The sequence below is a fragment of the Chrysoperla carnea genome, chromosome 5 (assembly GCF_905475395.1).
Source record: "Chrysoperla carnea chromosome 5, inChrCarn1.1, whole genome shotgun sequence".
NCBI lineage: Eukaryota > Metazoa > Arthropoda > Insecta > Neuroptera > Chrysopidae > Chrysoperla > Chrysoperla carnea.
Window position 1 is genome coordinate 38,409,073 of NC_058341.1, and position 14,648 is coordinate 38,423,720.

A 14,648-nucleotide genomic window follows, 5' to 3' on the forward strand; every position below is an offset into this window, starting at 1 on the left:
TTTTTCTTATTCTAATAGGACGATAATCGGCTTGCCAAAAGTTTTAACTTTTCTTTGAAAATTAACAAAGCAATGTGCGCGTAGCTCGACACTTAAAAGATTAAAATTTTTGCTTTGTTGAGTGTCAAAAAAGTTGACCGTGTTGGAGAGTCGATTAAATTCTTAATTCTTATAAGAATAAGAAAAAAGGGAAAAGTTCATCAATTTTATGCTAGGGGCACAATTTAAATTTTGCTTCGCCTGGAAGTGCAGTTCTCTCAACAACAACCTAGCCCAGTGTTAATTTACTACCAAAAGAGCCCAAACAAATTTTTGATTTGTTGAAAATAAGTTCAAGAAATTGAAGATAGATTTAAATTTTAAATATATATTTCTTTTTCTTGAATGTTCAGTATTTCATCAAACAAAATTTTCTCCACTGACTAACACCAACGAACAGATATTACTAAACTACTTTATTATCAAAACAATTAAATAACTGAATCGATGTTAACATAAATCATTGAATTAACATTCATACGACGGTGAATACAGAGCGACATGGAATTTGCAAGATACAGGTACTATGCTAACATACAGGTTCCTTTTCCTTGCGCTCCCACCATATTTATATAGATGAATAAGATGGAATTTCAAAAAGAGCTTTCTACAATTTTGTCTACTTTACCTTTTATAAAAAGACAAAACGTAGAAGGGTATCTATTTTTTGAAATTAAAATCAAATGAAAAATAATATTAATTTGTAAATTAATAATTGTGTTAACAAGGTAATTATTATTTTTTTAATTTCTTCAAATTAAATAAATAAAAAATTTTTGTAATTTTTTAAATATACATTATTTATTTTATGGTGTAAGATTTTTGTATATTATGATAATTAATTTGATTAATTATATTAATTTGTTTAATTTAAAAACAAAAAATATATAATTTTATAATTGTTTTACATCATTGTTAGTAAATACTCACTTTGGCATTCAGCAATTGTTAATGGTATTACAACAGCAAGTAGTAGTATTGTTACTGAAATTATGAAAATTAGTTTTATTATTTATGGTTAATAATATTTGTGTACAAAATATTATGAATAAATACAAAAAAAAAAAAAAATAATAATAATAATAATAATAATAACAACAACTAAACAAAATCTCGAAATATATCGGGCGTATTAGAATCAATGGTCAATTAGTCGAATGCTCAATAAAGTATACTAAAACAAGCATTTTGGTATGAGAAACTTGTGTCCAGAAATGCATCCCTTAAGAATTACAGATGTAAGAAATTTGGTTAAACTGTGTCAAATTTCTGCCAAATTCGTTGGGTTTTCGAAAAATTGTTTCAAATTAAAGTTGCGGATATTTTTATGCGAAACCTTTTGACTATCTTTAACGATTTTTGTTAAATTTAGAGCTAGTTTTGTTCATTCTTCAATAGTTCTTTGATAGGTTTGTGATATCTCTCACAATCTGTTATAAATATAGAGCAAAAAATTTAATAACAAATACTGTTTCTCGTAAAAATACCAAATACTTTCAATCGAACCTATTTTTCGAAAACACATCAGATAAGGCAACAATTCGACACGGTATACAAAATTTCTCTTGTTCCTTATACCAAAATGCTTGTTTTTGGTATAATCGTGTTCAAAGAAAATGTGACACTTTTATATACTAGTCCCTATTAAAGTTACTATATCATCCCCACCCCACCTTAAGTTATTGATCATTTATTCTGATACAACCGGTACAGTCCAGTTCAAAATTAAATTTGAAAGGTATGTTCCTTATTCCTTAGTTAGTCCCATGCCTTGAAGCATTTATAAATTCACCTCAAAAATTCTTTACGAAAGTTTTCATGACCCCGTCAAAAAGCTTAAAATTGTCCGATTTCCAAGTTTATTATTAAATAAAAATAGAAAAATTGTTTTCTACTCGCAATTCTGAATCCGTGCAAGGGGGACTGCTTACTAGAATTTTCGTTAAAGAAAAATTTTTAAAGTTTAGCATCGTAAATTAGACCACATAAGAATTTATAGGATTGTCGATAACATCTTAAGCTGATGGGCACCCAGACTATAGATTCTTTAAAAGTGCAGTAAGAAAATTGATTTGAAAACCTTGAATATAATTGTTAATTGTGGGATAACAAGCGGTTTCAATTTTACACTATTACAGTAAAAATTTAGTTTACAATATTATCAACAAAATTTGCAAGTGTCTTGGTCTGAAAACCTTAAACTATTGCTTATTAGAACATCGTGGCTATTGAGATAAAGAAATTTTGTAAAAATAAGCAAATTGCAGATTGTGTTGACGATCGATAGTCAAAAAGACTGGTAAATGTATATTCGACTTTCATCATAGTAAACTCATTGTAGTCATGGCATTTCTTCTGATCAATCGGATCACTTAAACTTTAAAATTTTAATGAAGTAACTTTTTCGATATCCGTAACATTAAAAAAAAAGTCATTAACATACACTTTCTATTCGTATTTTTAATTAAATATTTAAATGATGAAACATCCAAACACGAATCGAATTAAATCGAAACAAAAAAAAATAAAAGAATAAGAAATAAATAAATTTTTTAATGTTTTTTTACTGGTAGTAAAATACACAAAGCAAATTAAAAGGTGGAATTAAAAATGAAGGAGTTTCAGTTTATCTACTATATGTTGTAGGTATATAACTAACTACTTTTTTATTAGAAATTCCATTATTATCACTCTTCTTTAATTAAGAAGTGGATGTATATAATTTTCATCTTACAACCATTACTTGTATTTTCTTCATAGTACATAGTTTTGCCTTTTCTAAGATACCTAACACTTTTCGTTAGCTTTTCATACTTTAAGCATACTCAAAATTGTTGTCAATGATTATTATATGCAGGGACCCCGCATTGCATAGAAATCCCGTATCGGATTTTAGATAGTAAGCTGCAAGCTTTCAAAAAGGTTTTGTTTCAAATTTTTCTAATAAGTTTTTGTGAAAAACTAAAAAATGAACCAAAGCTTTCTAAGAGACGTTTTTCAAAACTTCCAAAAAATTCGAAATGCTCGTACATCTCAAAATTCATCGATCTATATCGCTTCTAAGTTAGTATCTTTTCTAAACTGTTCTGAAACCACTTGTCAACTTTTCATCATCCATTTTTATTCACTTACAGACACTGCTTTCAAACCATAATTGGAGGTAGCGAATAGTTGTGAAGAAAACTCGGCGCAAACTTCTTGTACGTTTAAGTCGAATTTTCTTCACACATTTATATCCACTTACAGACACCGGTTTCAAACCATAATTGGGGGTAGTGAATAGGAAAACTGGGCGCAAACGGACAAACACTTGAATTATTATTGTCATTATGTCGACTAAATCTGCCCTTTTTTTGTTCGACGAAGAGAGGATATATAGTTTTTATTTGTATGTGACTGGCCTTTTACTTATTTCAGTTTACATAAAAAACGCCTGAACTTATTTTAAAAACTTTGATATCGTAAGATTTGTAGTGACAATTCTGAGTCTATAGGATAGAAGAAGTTAAAAAGTAGTCAAGCAAAACTTAAACATTTCCATTTTTCGACTGTGGGGTCCAAACACTTCAACTAACTTCCACAATTAAGGTGCCGTTTGAAACGGGACAATGATTTCAAAAAAACAAATATTGTGCTGGTTGTTACACTGTGGAGCCCTAACACCTTAACCGATTAATTGATTTCATCAAATGTGGTATAGGTAGAAACGTTGGATATAGAAATCACATTGGATAGATAGCATGACACAAAACTAATGTAACGGACGTAAATTTCCAGCTTAAAACTTTTAAAAAATGTAAAATTCTTTTAAAAAATATTTTAAATAACTAAATAAGAAAAACGACGTCGGTGTTAAGCACGGCAATAAGCCGTGCAGTTGGATGCTTTTATTTCTACATGGTATAGTGTTGCGAAAGCAGACACCCTAAAAGTAATTCGACTGCAAGACTCCAACAACACACACATCTTATTGAACACCGGAGTCAGTTTTTTTAAGTAATTTAATAAAATTTTATCAAGCTGAATATTAAGGATTCATACATTTGTTATTTTTTGTTTTATTCCGCCGAATTTAATTAATTCCAATGAAAAATAATTCTACTGATTCCAGAGATTCTATTTTCAATATCTAACGAACAAACGAAACATCCATTATACACAGGGATGGAATGGATTTGTATTTCTATGAATATAATTATCACATTTTATGATATTTGTACAATATAATCAACACACAAAATACACAATAGTTTAATTACAAATTTAATAATAAATTTAATTTCCTTGTGTGTTGGTTTTCCACATTATATTCTTGTCATATTATTTTGGATTAAATATAATATACGTCATCAATTCATCTATTCATCCCATGTCACATAGAAATGTATGATGTATAACACATTAACATAAAGAATACCGTTCTATTTACATAAAAAAAGCAGTCAGCCATAATTCAATTTTGTGTATTTTGATATATTATTATACAAGGTGGTCCATCGAAGCCGTAACAGCAGAACTTCATTCGCAATACACTCATGGTCGGGAATGTTTAATTTTCTAGATTCAGGGCGTTGAAATTTTGGAAGAAAAAAGGTACCTATTATTGTAAATATTGCCAAAATGACTGCTTTGAAAAATTTATAATTTGGGACACACAATAAAAATACCTTTCTTCCTCAAAAATTCCAACAGTTGTATCTAGAAAATGATTCTTTTTCGATTATAAATTTGCTGAGAAATTTGTATAACTTTAAAACTGTTCAATAGAAAGACCTTCTTAGTTAAAGGTATATCCTTTTACCTTCATGATATTATATTAATAAGCAAATTGGCTTAAGTTAAATCTCATAAACTTGCCCATTAGGAATTTGACGTGCGTTTCAACAATGTATGGCGTCTCTCTTTTTTATTGGAATTACTATTCTTCAAAAGTAACGTGCATGTTCGTATCATTTTTTCTGAAACACAACAGTCAAGAATAATCGTATTACTTGTTCCCAGAGTTGGAAAAAATCCTGATTTAAAAAAAAGTCGAATAAAGTACGATTTTTTTAAATTTTATTATTTAAGTATATTTTTGTTCAAAATAAAAATAGATTGCGCGGACACAGCGCGCGGATTTCCCTTTTGTCTGACATGTGAATGCCAAGCAAAGGGAAATCTTCGTATAGTGTTTTGTACATTTGGATTGCAATAGGCTTTTGCCCTAAATTTAAAAATTGGTTTTTACGATACATTAGTATCTGATTTACACCACAAGTATTATTTAAAAAAAAAAAAAAAAAACTATTTGCAGTATATATTTTGCATTTTTAAAAATCAATTCCAATTTAGTTCGAAAGCAATGTAGAGTGTCATGGCGTCTTGAATGACATCACTACTTGACATACAATCATTTTTGTGTATGCAAGTTTAAGCAGTTGTAACTAACTAACCTGCTTCGGTCTATTAAAATGTAATGTTGTTTGCGTTGCGTTTGTTATGGCGTGACAAAATACTAAATTGGCATGACGTTAATTAAGAATTTACGATTCTTCATTTCATTCAAATTATGATTTAAATTAAATGATTTATTCTTGTCAACCCTGCTTATTCTATTACAAAAAAACTACAAAATACAAAAACAGCAATAGAGAGTTATTTGACATCTTGACTATTTGAAAAGATTTGTCCATTTTAATTGGTTCGTTATAGTGGCTGTCTACGTGGATACTTACTACACGGAGACTGTTTCATCTCCTCGTTCATTACTTTATACATAATTTTGAGCCACGAGGGTGTAAACAGAAATTGTGCCAACATACATCGTGATAACAAAGAATATTTAAAGACTACAATCATATTTTTGCTGGAAACTCTCCATTTACCAGAGTTTGTTAGCAATTACCGCCCGTTTCAAGCGTGAGAATTTAGGTTCCTAATCCGCAAGTAAACTTGACTCCTAATAATATTTACAATAATATTTCCAGTGAAATCGAACATTCTATTTCCGATATTGTCAGAATACTTTCACAATATTTCAAATAACGCCACCATGGTTACACGAGATGAAATGTATGTATCTACTTTCAGTTTCACTAAAATCTCTTTTAGAAAATTCACAAAACTCGTGTCCCTATTGTATAAAATTGATGTAGGTTTAACAAATTCCACATCGATGATAAATTTAAATAGACATCCATTCATATAGTGATCTAATTATTCAAAAAAAACATAAAAAATGAGTTATTACCATCTACCATATTTTTTGTGAAAACATATTTTTAATAAAAGTGGAGTAAAGAGAAGCAATTTAAATAAAAATATGATAATATACTGTCATATATTTTGATATTAAAACTCAAATATTTATGTTGGAAGATATATACAAGCTCTTTCATTAAAACTGCTCCCATATGATGAAATTATAAAAAGGAAATTATAACCAATAAATTGTATTCCCCAAAGCGTGAAGTTGAAATATATGTAAAAGTTTGAGACACTTATAAAATAGAAGGACCAACTTCAATATAAAATACAATTGAGTGCTTCAAACTTTTGTATTGAATTTATTTTGATTCAATAAAACCTTTTATGGTATTTAAATGGCCCTCGAAGTTTTTACAAAACGAAAATTTGGTAAGTCAGATTCTAAATATGTAAATATTAGCAACAGGTGCATATAAAGAATTGGCAATTTATTGTTGAAATAAACTCTATTGTCAGTGTTGAATGGCAGTGTTTTCTAAATTATATTTTGGAGATTTCACTGGGCGACGCTACCTACAAACTTTCAACTCTCTTCTATAGTTATGGAGAAAATGGATACTAAATTTGTTTGTTACATTTAAAATTTTGTTCTATCTCTTACGGTTTGCAAGCTGGGTTTTACGAAGACCCAATTGACCTATGTTGCTCATTTATGAACTCAAACTCACTTTTAATACCTAGCTTGAGCACGCTATAAAAATTTCAGCTTGATATATATTTCATTTATACAGAGTATAACAATTTAAAAACACGAAAGTTTCACTCGGGGTGATACAAGGATTCTTTCTACCCTACTAGATTGGACCGATAAACATCTAAAATACTTTTGCAAAAAATTATAAACTTATTTTAATTTTACAAAAAGTGAATCATTTAAGGTAGTAGGAGCGCCAATGCAATTTTAGACTTAGGGTTGAAATTATTTGTAACTTATTTTTGATGATGCATTTTGTTATAACTTCACGAATATACGAAAAATAAGATTAAAATTTTTCAATATCTGTCAAGTTATAACATCATATATCTGATATCTGTCAAGTCTGTTATATTGTCAAGTTATAACATAATTCACCAACAAAATTGAAAATTTATACTTTTTTAAATTTGTGTCCCCACTTTTGTGATCACACACCCTTGATAAGTCGGGCACAAAGGGTTTTTTTTGTTTTCAATAATTTCTTAAGATTTAAACTTGAATTTAGGTGGTTTTTTTTCGGGAACCTCCACTCCCCCTAAAATTTTTAGAATTGATTTAGACTTAGCCCAACTAAAAAAAAAAATCATTAAGTGTTTTATCCAAAATTGCCCTGGCGCTCATACATCCTTAATATTATAAATGAATATTATAAATAAATAATATTATGGCACATTTAGTTATCACAAAAACCATGCTACACACTTTTGTTAGCAAATGTTATTATCACAATGTGTGCACGTTTTAAAAATTCATTTACATAAAACTAATTATATACAGAACTTACGACATTTCTTTACACAGGCTGGCGCTTTTACAAAATCCATACAAAGATTTGCCACTGAAATGATAATCGTTATTGAAAAAGGTTTTTGTTTAAAATGTATAAATTTTATTTTACATTAGACAATTATGGACATACAAATTATAGTAAGTGATCGTTCGTATATTGTGGAAGGTAAACTCTCTCTTATATATTTTTAATCTTGTGTACCTATATTAAACACCAATAAATCAAAAATTTTCATCATTAGGTATTTTAATATCGGCATTCACTTCCAGGAATAAATATTATTATTTAAAATATATTGTAAAAAGATTTTGAGAATATTCAGTCGAAACCTGGGAACATGAAACGTATTTATGTTAATAAAAATCCTTAACAGCTAAAGCTATAAAGAAAAATCGCAGGAAGTTTCAAAATTTTAAAAAGATGGAAAAATGTTTTGTACCTAAGTTGCAAAAAAACACAATATTTTTTTATTATAGAAAGTCCGACATTTATGCTTTGGTACCAAATGTCGAATAAGCAGCAAGTACGTACTTTCGTTTTACATAATCTAAATTTGAGAGCTCTGAACTGCGATATTATGCCCGAGGCAAAGCCGAGAAATCTCAACTTTTTTGCCCTTATAATGTTATATACTATTTGAATATCATCGCTTATTTGGTGTTAAAACCTATCTTAAAATTGTTTTTTATTACGCTCCAAATTGGCGGCAAAGCTAAAGGAACAGATTTCTCATAGAATCCCATCATTAGTTTAAATTTTAAATTGATAAGGGTAATTTTTATGTAAATTTACATACAATTTTTTATTCACGGTGAAAAAAATAAAAGAAAGTGACCTATAATAGAATATTAGACCGTGAGCCTGTGATTAAGTGAAATTTCCATAATTCTTTTTGTCTGAATTATTAAGGATTGATAAATGTAAGTCAGACAATAAAAAAGTTAAATCTTCTCTTAACAGAGTTAAAAAGAAAAAGATTCACTGCAATCAATAATTAGTAATGAAAAAACTGAACACCTACTTAGGCACCCCTTTCAGTAAATTACCCTTTTATAACAACTAGAATAGAAATTTCTAGTATTATTAAAAGCACTCTTACATTGTGATAATCTATTTTAAATTGTGAAGGCGTAATTTCTTTATTCGCTTCTATTATTAAAAATATATATTTTTTATTGTATTAAAAGGTGTTCAAGAATACCGAAATATTTTTATTTTTGCTGAGAAAGGAACTTATATTTCCACTTCCTTTTATACACTTGTGACTTTTATTCTTAAAAATTTGAGAAACTGTGTTACTTATTGAAATCTATAAGGAAAAAAAGGTAATATGATAATTTAATTTTTTTTAGGAAAAAATGGAAAATATCAATTTATATAAAACATTTTTTGTAATAATTCAATAACGTAAAAAATTTGGCTAGAATAAATGAAAAATTATTGTCAACAAGGAATTTTTTTCAGAAATAAATTGGTCCCTTAGTACCTGCTTTTTACATACAATGTTTTTCATCGACGTATAAATATCATGGCCAGAATGTAAAAGCTATCGTAATTATAATTACGCTAGTTTTAGTCGACACATTAATTTTATCTCTTTATACATTTATAGAAGTGACTCACCAACTTTAGTGGAAAATTACCTTGTATTTTCATTAGCCCCTACCCGCCTATTTATCTCTTTTGATTCCCCTTAAGTCCAATAGAAGCTAGGTAAAATTGCCGGAAACAATTTGCATGCTAACTTTCACAAACAATCAACCTTACGAGGGAAATTTATGTATCTCTATTTGTCAACACGCCTGATTTCTATTTGAACAAGTCATAATTATATTTAAACATTTTTTAGCTAGTACGATTATAATTTGACGATTCTAGTACTGATTTTATAAGTTTGTTTTATTCACGCTAACAAAAATGATTGATACAAAATTGAAATATAGGGATTCAGTTTTCATTCGATGTTAACTTTAAAACAGGAAATGATATAAGAATTGCCTTTTATGGTACTGAATCCTTAAATTGATAGTAATTTAATAATAATGAACAAAAATAAATAATAATCAATATTGCAACATGAAGAAAACCCTTGAGATTATACTTTTGATTGGATATACAAAATGATGGACAAAGAAATGATGACTAAATTTCTTTTATCACGTCCGGTAAATAGTGTTTACTTCACTTATTTATATATTCAAAGATAAAATATAATAGAAGTGACGTCATTTTCATGCATCGTCATAGAAAACTCTGTTTTGCAAGAAAGAGACGGACAATATTCTTTGAAAGCTTATTATTTCTTCGCCATCATTTTTTATTTACTTTTCAACAGAGCAGTCTGTTGTCCGTAGTAGGTCGGGACTGTGATTCAGATTAAACTGACATTCACTGTTAGAATACCGTCAACAAACATTTCTAGCCTACGGCGATAATTTGCATTCAAGTTTACTTCGAATTATAACTTGATACATTTCGTATAGATTAGTCACTTTTCTTTCAATTTGAACCCAATTTTCGAAAGGATCGGATTTCATAGGCTCTCTCGCCCTAACATATATGTGTAAAAATCACGACGCTTTTTATCAGTTTGTTTTCAGTTTTGTATTCTTTATCGTTGGTAAAGATTGTGGTGAAACAGTTTTACGAATCCAAAAAATTAATCGTTAAATCAATATTTAAAATAGTAGACTAGAAATGAATTAAAAGCATTGCAACAATTAATGTCAGTTACGTCTTGATCAGTGTATATATTTTCGGATTAAGCACCTTTCTACAAGTTTTTTTTATGGTATTAAGCCTCGCTTTACAGTTTGATGTTATGTGGAAAATTGAATATTTTCCAGTACTTTCACAAATTACTTTGTTTCAGGTTGTTCGTCATAAGAAAGCCACCCACATAAGAAGTTTTAGTCAATTTGCAATGTAATATAAATATATATCATATAAAAAAAAAATAGCAAAATTTATGCTAGTAGAAAAAATTATTTAAATTCAATTAAATTTTTCTGTACTCTTTTTTCAAATTTCAATTATGATGGTTTTTAAATCCCCTTATAAACTTTGAAATAACAAATGTGAATGAACAGCTGGTATTACGAAGGTAAATAAATTTTGTTTATAAATTACATTTTTAACTCTCAAAGTGACGGCAGTATTAATAAAAAAACATAAATTAATTTGACATCGAGCTTGGTATGAGCTGGTGGTATACAGTTATAATACCTAATGGTGTTATTCAATTCGAAAGAAGAGTAAAGAGGTTTTTGGTGTATCGTTTATTAGAGAAAATATGCGACACCAATCACATTAATTATTGTGAAACAGTAATCTCAGTAAAATTGTCAGCTAGCAGGGTTGCCGTGAGAAAAGAATAGCATATCTCTTGTATTGTTTCAATTTGCCGTCTTGCCTCGTTTCGTTTTCCATCATTGAGTGTTTTCTGTCAGTTCGTCTCGTCTCCGTGTTTATAATACAACAACTTTTTAGTATTCAAATAAAAGTAATAATCATTGATATCTGATCGGATTGTACGTTTAACAAGAATTCGAAGTAAAAAAAGTAGAAAAACCTTATGACTTGCTTAAAATTTGCTTTTTTGGATTAGTGCTTTTAATAAGATAAAAAATCAATACAGTCTATAGAAAATTTATAGTCTGTCTCACGAAAATTTACCATCTATCTTTTGAATATCTGTTGCCCGTCTTTCGAATAATTATCGGGAATCATCATTTATAATTTGGCATTCTTGAACATGAATTATGTTTCACTAAACAGTTGTGTTTGGTACCAAAAGTTTGAACTTTTAATATCATGAATTCAGAAACTTTAGAAGCAAATAAAAAAAGCTCCGTCATTTTATGGAGCTCTTGGAAGCCTGTGTGAGAATAATGCACTGATACAAGTAAAAAGTATCCTAATTATATAATCATAGGACTGATTGGGATATTGTCCTCAGACTCACGCACAATAATTAAATTTTATCCAGTGATATTCGTTTTTTTTGAAATAATAAATTGTTATTTTTCCGACCGCGAATAAAACGAGCTGTTATTCAACCGATACTCTGAAAATTGTTATTTTAAATTGTTTTCATATATACTAAGTCTCAATGGTGATGTAATGAGTAAATTTTTGGACCAGGACTATTCCCATGGACCAATATATTCGGCGACTAAGAAGATTTTAAGTTTTCGAAGCTTAAATTAGTGAAAACAAACTAACCATAATATAGTTTGAATATACAATAGTAATACAGAGTAATAAGAGGATGTAAGATATGAAAAGAAATAGCGATTTAAGAGGTAAATATTTCAGAGAATAGTTATTCAATGCGATTTAAAAAATGGTAAATGTGTAAACAGCAGTCAAGAAAACCAAGAAATTTTATTTAAAAAGATCTACGATTTTCTGTCTCGCTTACAACTTCTTTCTTAACGAATCTTTCTCTTTGTTACAATTTGTCTATGGTCAATATTTCTTACTAGGGTCAGTTGTCTGATATTGTTTATTAGAAATTAAAGTGGCAAATACCAATTCGTGTAATTCGCAAAGCAAAGTTGTCCTTAAATGGTATGAGAAGGGAAAGAAAAAAGATGTACAGGGGTCTAAAATATGAGTATCAGTAACCCATATAATAATGTTAAAAGTAAAAATACTTTACCACACATTTACGCAAAATATGAAATCGATAAATTCATGGTACACTCTCGATCTTAGAATCTCAACTAGCCTAATAAATGAAAAATCTGAAAGATTTTACATTAGTACTAAATTCTTGATACAAGAAGATTAAACTTTCCTCAAACTTCATTCTATTAATATATCTTGTCTGAAAAAAATATGTCAGGCTAAGATCTACTCTCATATGCCATATTTCTACTCTAGTTTTTTGTTGGTATTTATTTGGACAGAGCATAGAATCGAAGACATCAAATATTTAAAATTTTTAGATAATATATTTTGGAAAATAAATGAATGATTTAAATAAATATGTACCTTAGTATAAAAAAATATTCTAAGTAACTTTTTCTGTTAGTTTTCTTCGATATGTCTAACCATCTCTGACAATAGGCAAAATATTACGAATCGGCCCTATTTGTCAATTTGTAGTAGACTGAGTTTAAAGCTCAGATTTTGGTTAAGTATTTTGAAAAATGTGACTCATCAACCTGTATAACTGTACAAAATTTCAAATCGCTAGTCCTATAAATAACGAAAATGCGACACACTGTTTATGGATATAGATGATTTGATTTTTCTGACCGAAATTAAATTATTCTAACTAAAAATACATATAAATAGTAGAATATGTGTAATTACAAAAAATGGACTGTATTAAGAACAGTTTTAAAAAAAAACTTAAAACTTCTCTGCGCCAACACCAGCAATACGTCTAGTAAGAACAGAACTCTTACTTAGGATAGATACGGTTTAGGAATTGAAAATATTTTAAAAATTAATTTGATTTTTGGTTGTTAAATTTTTTCGTAATTTCAGTGTACCTTCATTCCGAAATGGTACTAAAATAATAATGTATAAAAACTTGAATTGAATGAATTGTTTTTTCATATGGTACCAATGAATTCGTCGAAATTTTATCAAGGGTGTGTTTCTAAAAACAAGAAAAAAACATTTTATTCGAGTTGTTCACACAAGTGTAAATTTATATAAAAAGGATTTTCTTGGAAATAAAACTTTGCGTTATATATATATTTTGTTCTTTTGATTCTTGAAAACAATAAATAATGCTCGATTAGGAATTACACACAATACATTTTTATCAAAAATCTTTTTAATGTGAGAGAATTTTCCATGAAAATATAAGCTACATCAATCTACATAATTTTCGTAAAAATAAATATACAAGGTGAGAACAGAAAATTTTGCTACGAGTAGGTTTATGAAGGTTGGGATTTTAATATTTTCTATCTTGTGGCTCGAAATCTGTAATTTTTTGGGTGATTGACCCACCAGGAATCATGTTTAAAAAGATGCTAATATATATAAAAGTAACTCTTAGCACTATGATGTTAGTTTTGCGCAGTACAGGTGAGTACAGAGGAGAATATTGATGTCACACCCGGTGATATATCACCTATGCACCAGCAAATATGTACGGCGATGGTGGATACTAACTCTGCATAAGTATTTGAAGTGAACTACATAAAAGCCGTGCAGAAATAAATCCGGAACTTCGGTAACGGATGATAAAAAAACTTTGACTCCCGTTAATTTCTGAAGTCCTACTTTATTTCAGTACGGCATTTATGTAATTCGCTTTGAATACTTATACAGAGTTAATATCCATAAACGCCGTGAATATTTGCTAGTGCAGAGGTGTGATACCACGTGGTGTGACATCCATATTCTCCCCTGTACTCACCTGTACCGCGCAAAACTGACGCAATGGAGCTTAAACTAATTTTTACATACAATGTGCATCTATAGAAGCATCTTTTTAAACATTGTAGTCTGTTCTCACTGGAATATTATTGTTGCTGGTAAGATACATTTAGAAATTTACTTTGTTTATTTTTTTTTCGCACTATTCATGAAATTTTCGTTATAAATTTGAAACGTCATGTCAGTGCCATAAATTTGGGAAGAATTTTTTAAATATTTTTCAATTCATAAACACTGGACTTTTTGAAACTCTTCGCGGAAAAAAAAGCCACAATCAAAAAGTTTTAAATTTATATTGTAGCCATTTTCGGCGAGCATAGAGTTCTACAGCTTCGATTGTATAGTATGTGAAACAGCATTTTTTTTCGAAGATACCAAATGTTTCTTGAATAGGCATTAGTGCCGTTCTACCCCTGGATTTACTGTCTGATAAACCGAACTATTATACACGGTTCTAACAGTTATAAT

At 28.8% G+C, this 14,648-nt stretch overlaps 1 protein-coding gene across 3 annotated transcripts in view; it reads right to left on the reverse strand.

Annotated features, from left to right (window-relative positions):
- The window catches only part of LOC123300338 (protein quiver), a 59,585-nt gene that overhangs the window by 14,554 nt on the left and 30,383 nt on the right, over nt 1–14,648 (reverse strand). For 2 of the 3 annotated variants that reach the window (XM_044882898.1, XM_044882900.1), the window contains exon 2: nt 970–1,023. In XM_044882898.1, coding sequence (XP_044738833.1) covers nt 970–1,023 — 54 coding nt within the window. Of the gene's footprint in view, nt 1–969; nt 1,024–7,769; nt 7,824–14,648 lie in introns of all 3 variants that reach the window. The other variant, XM_044882899.1, reaches the window with a different exon arrangement.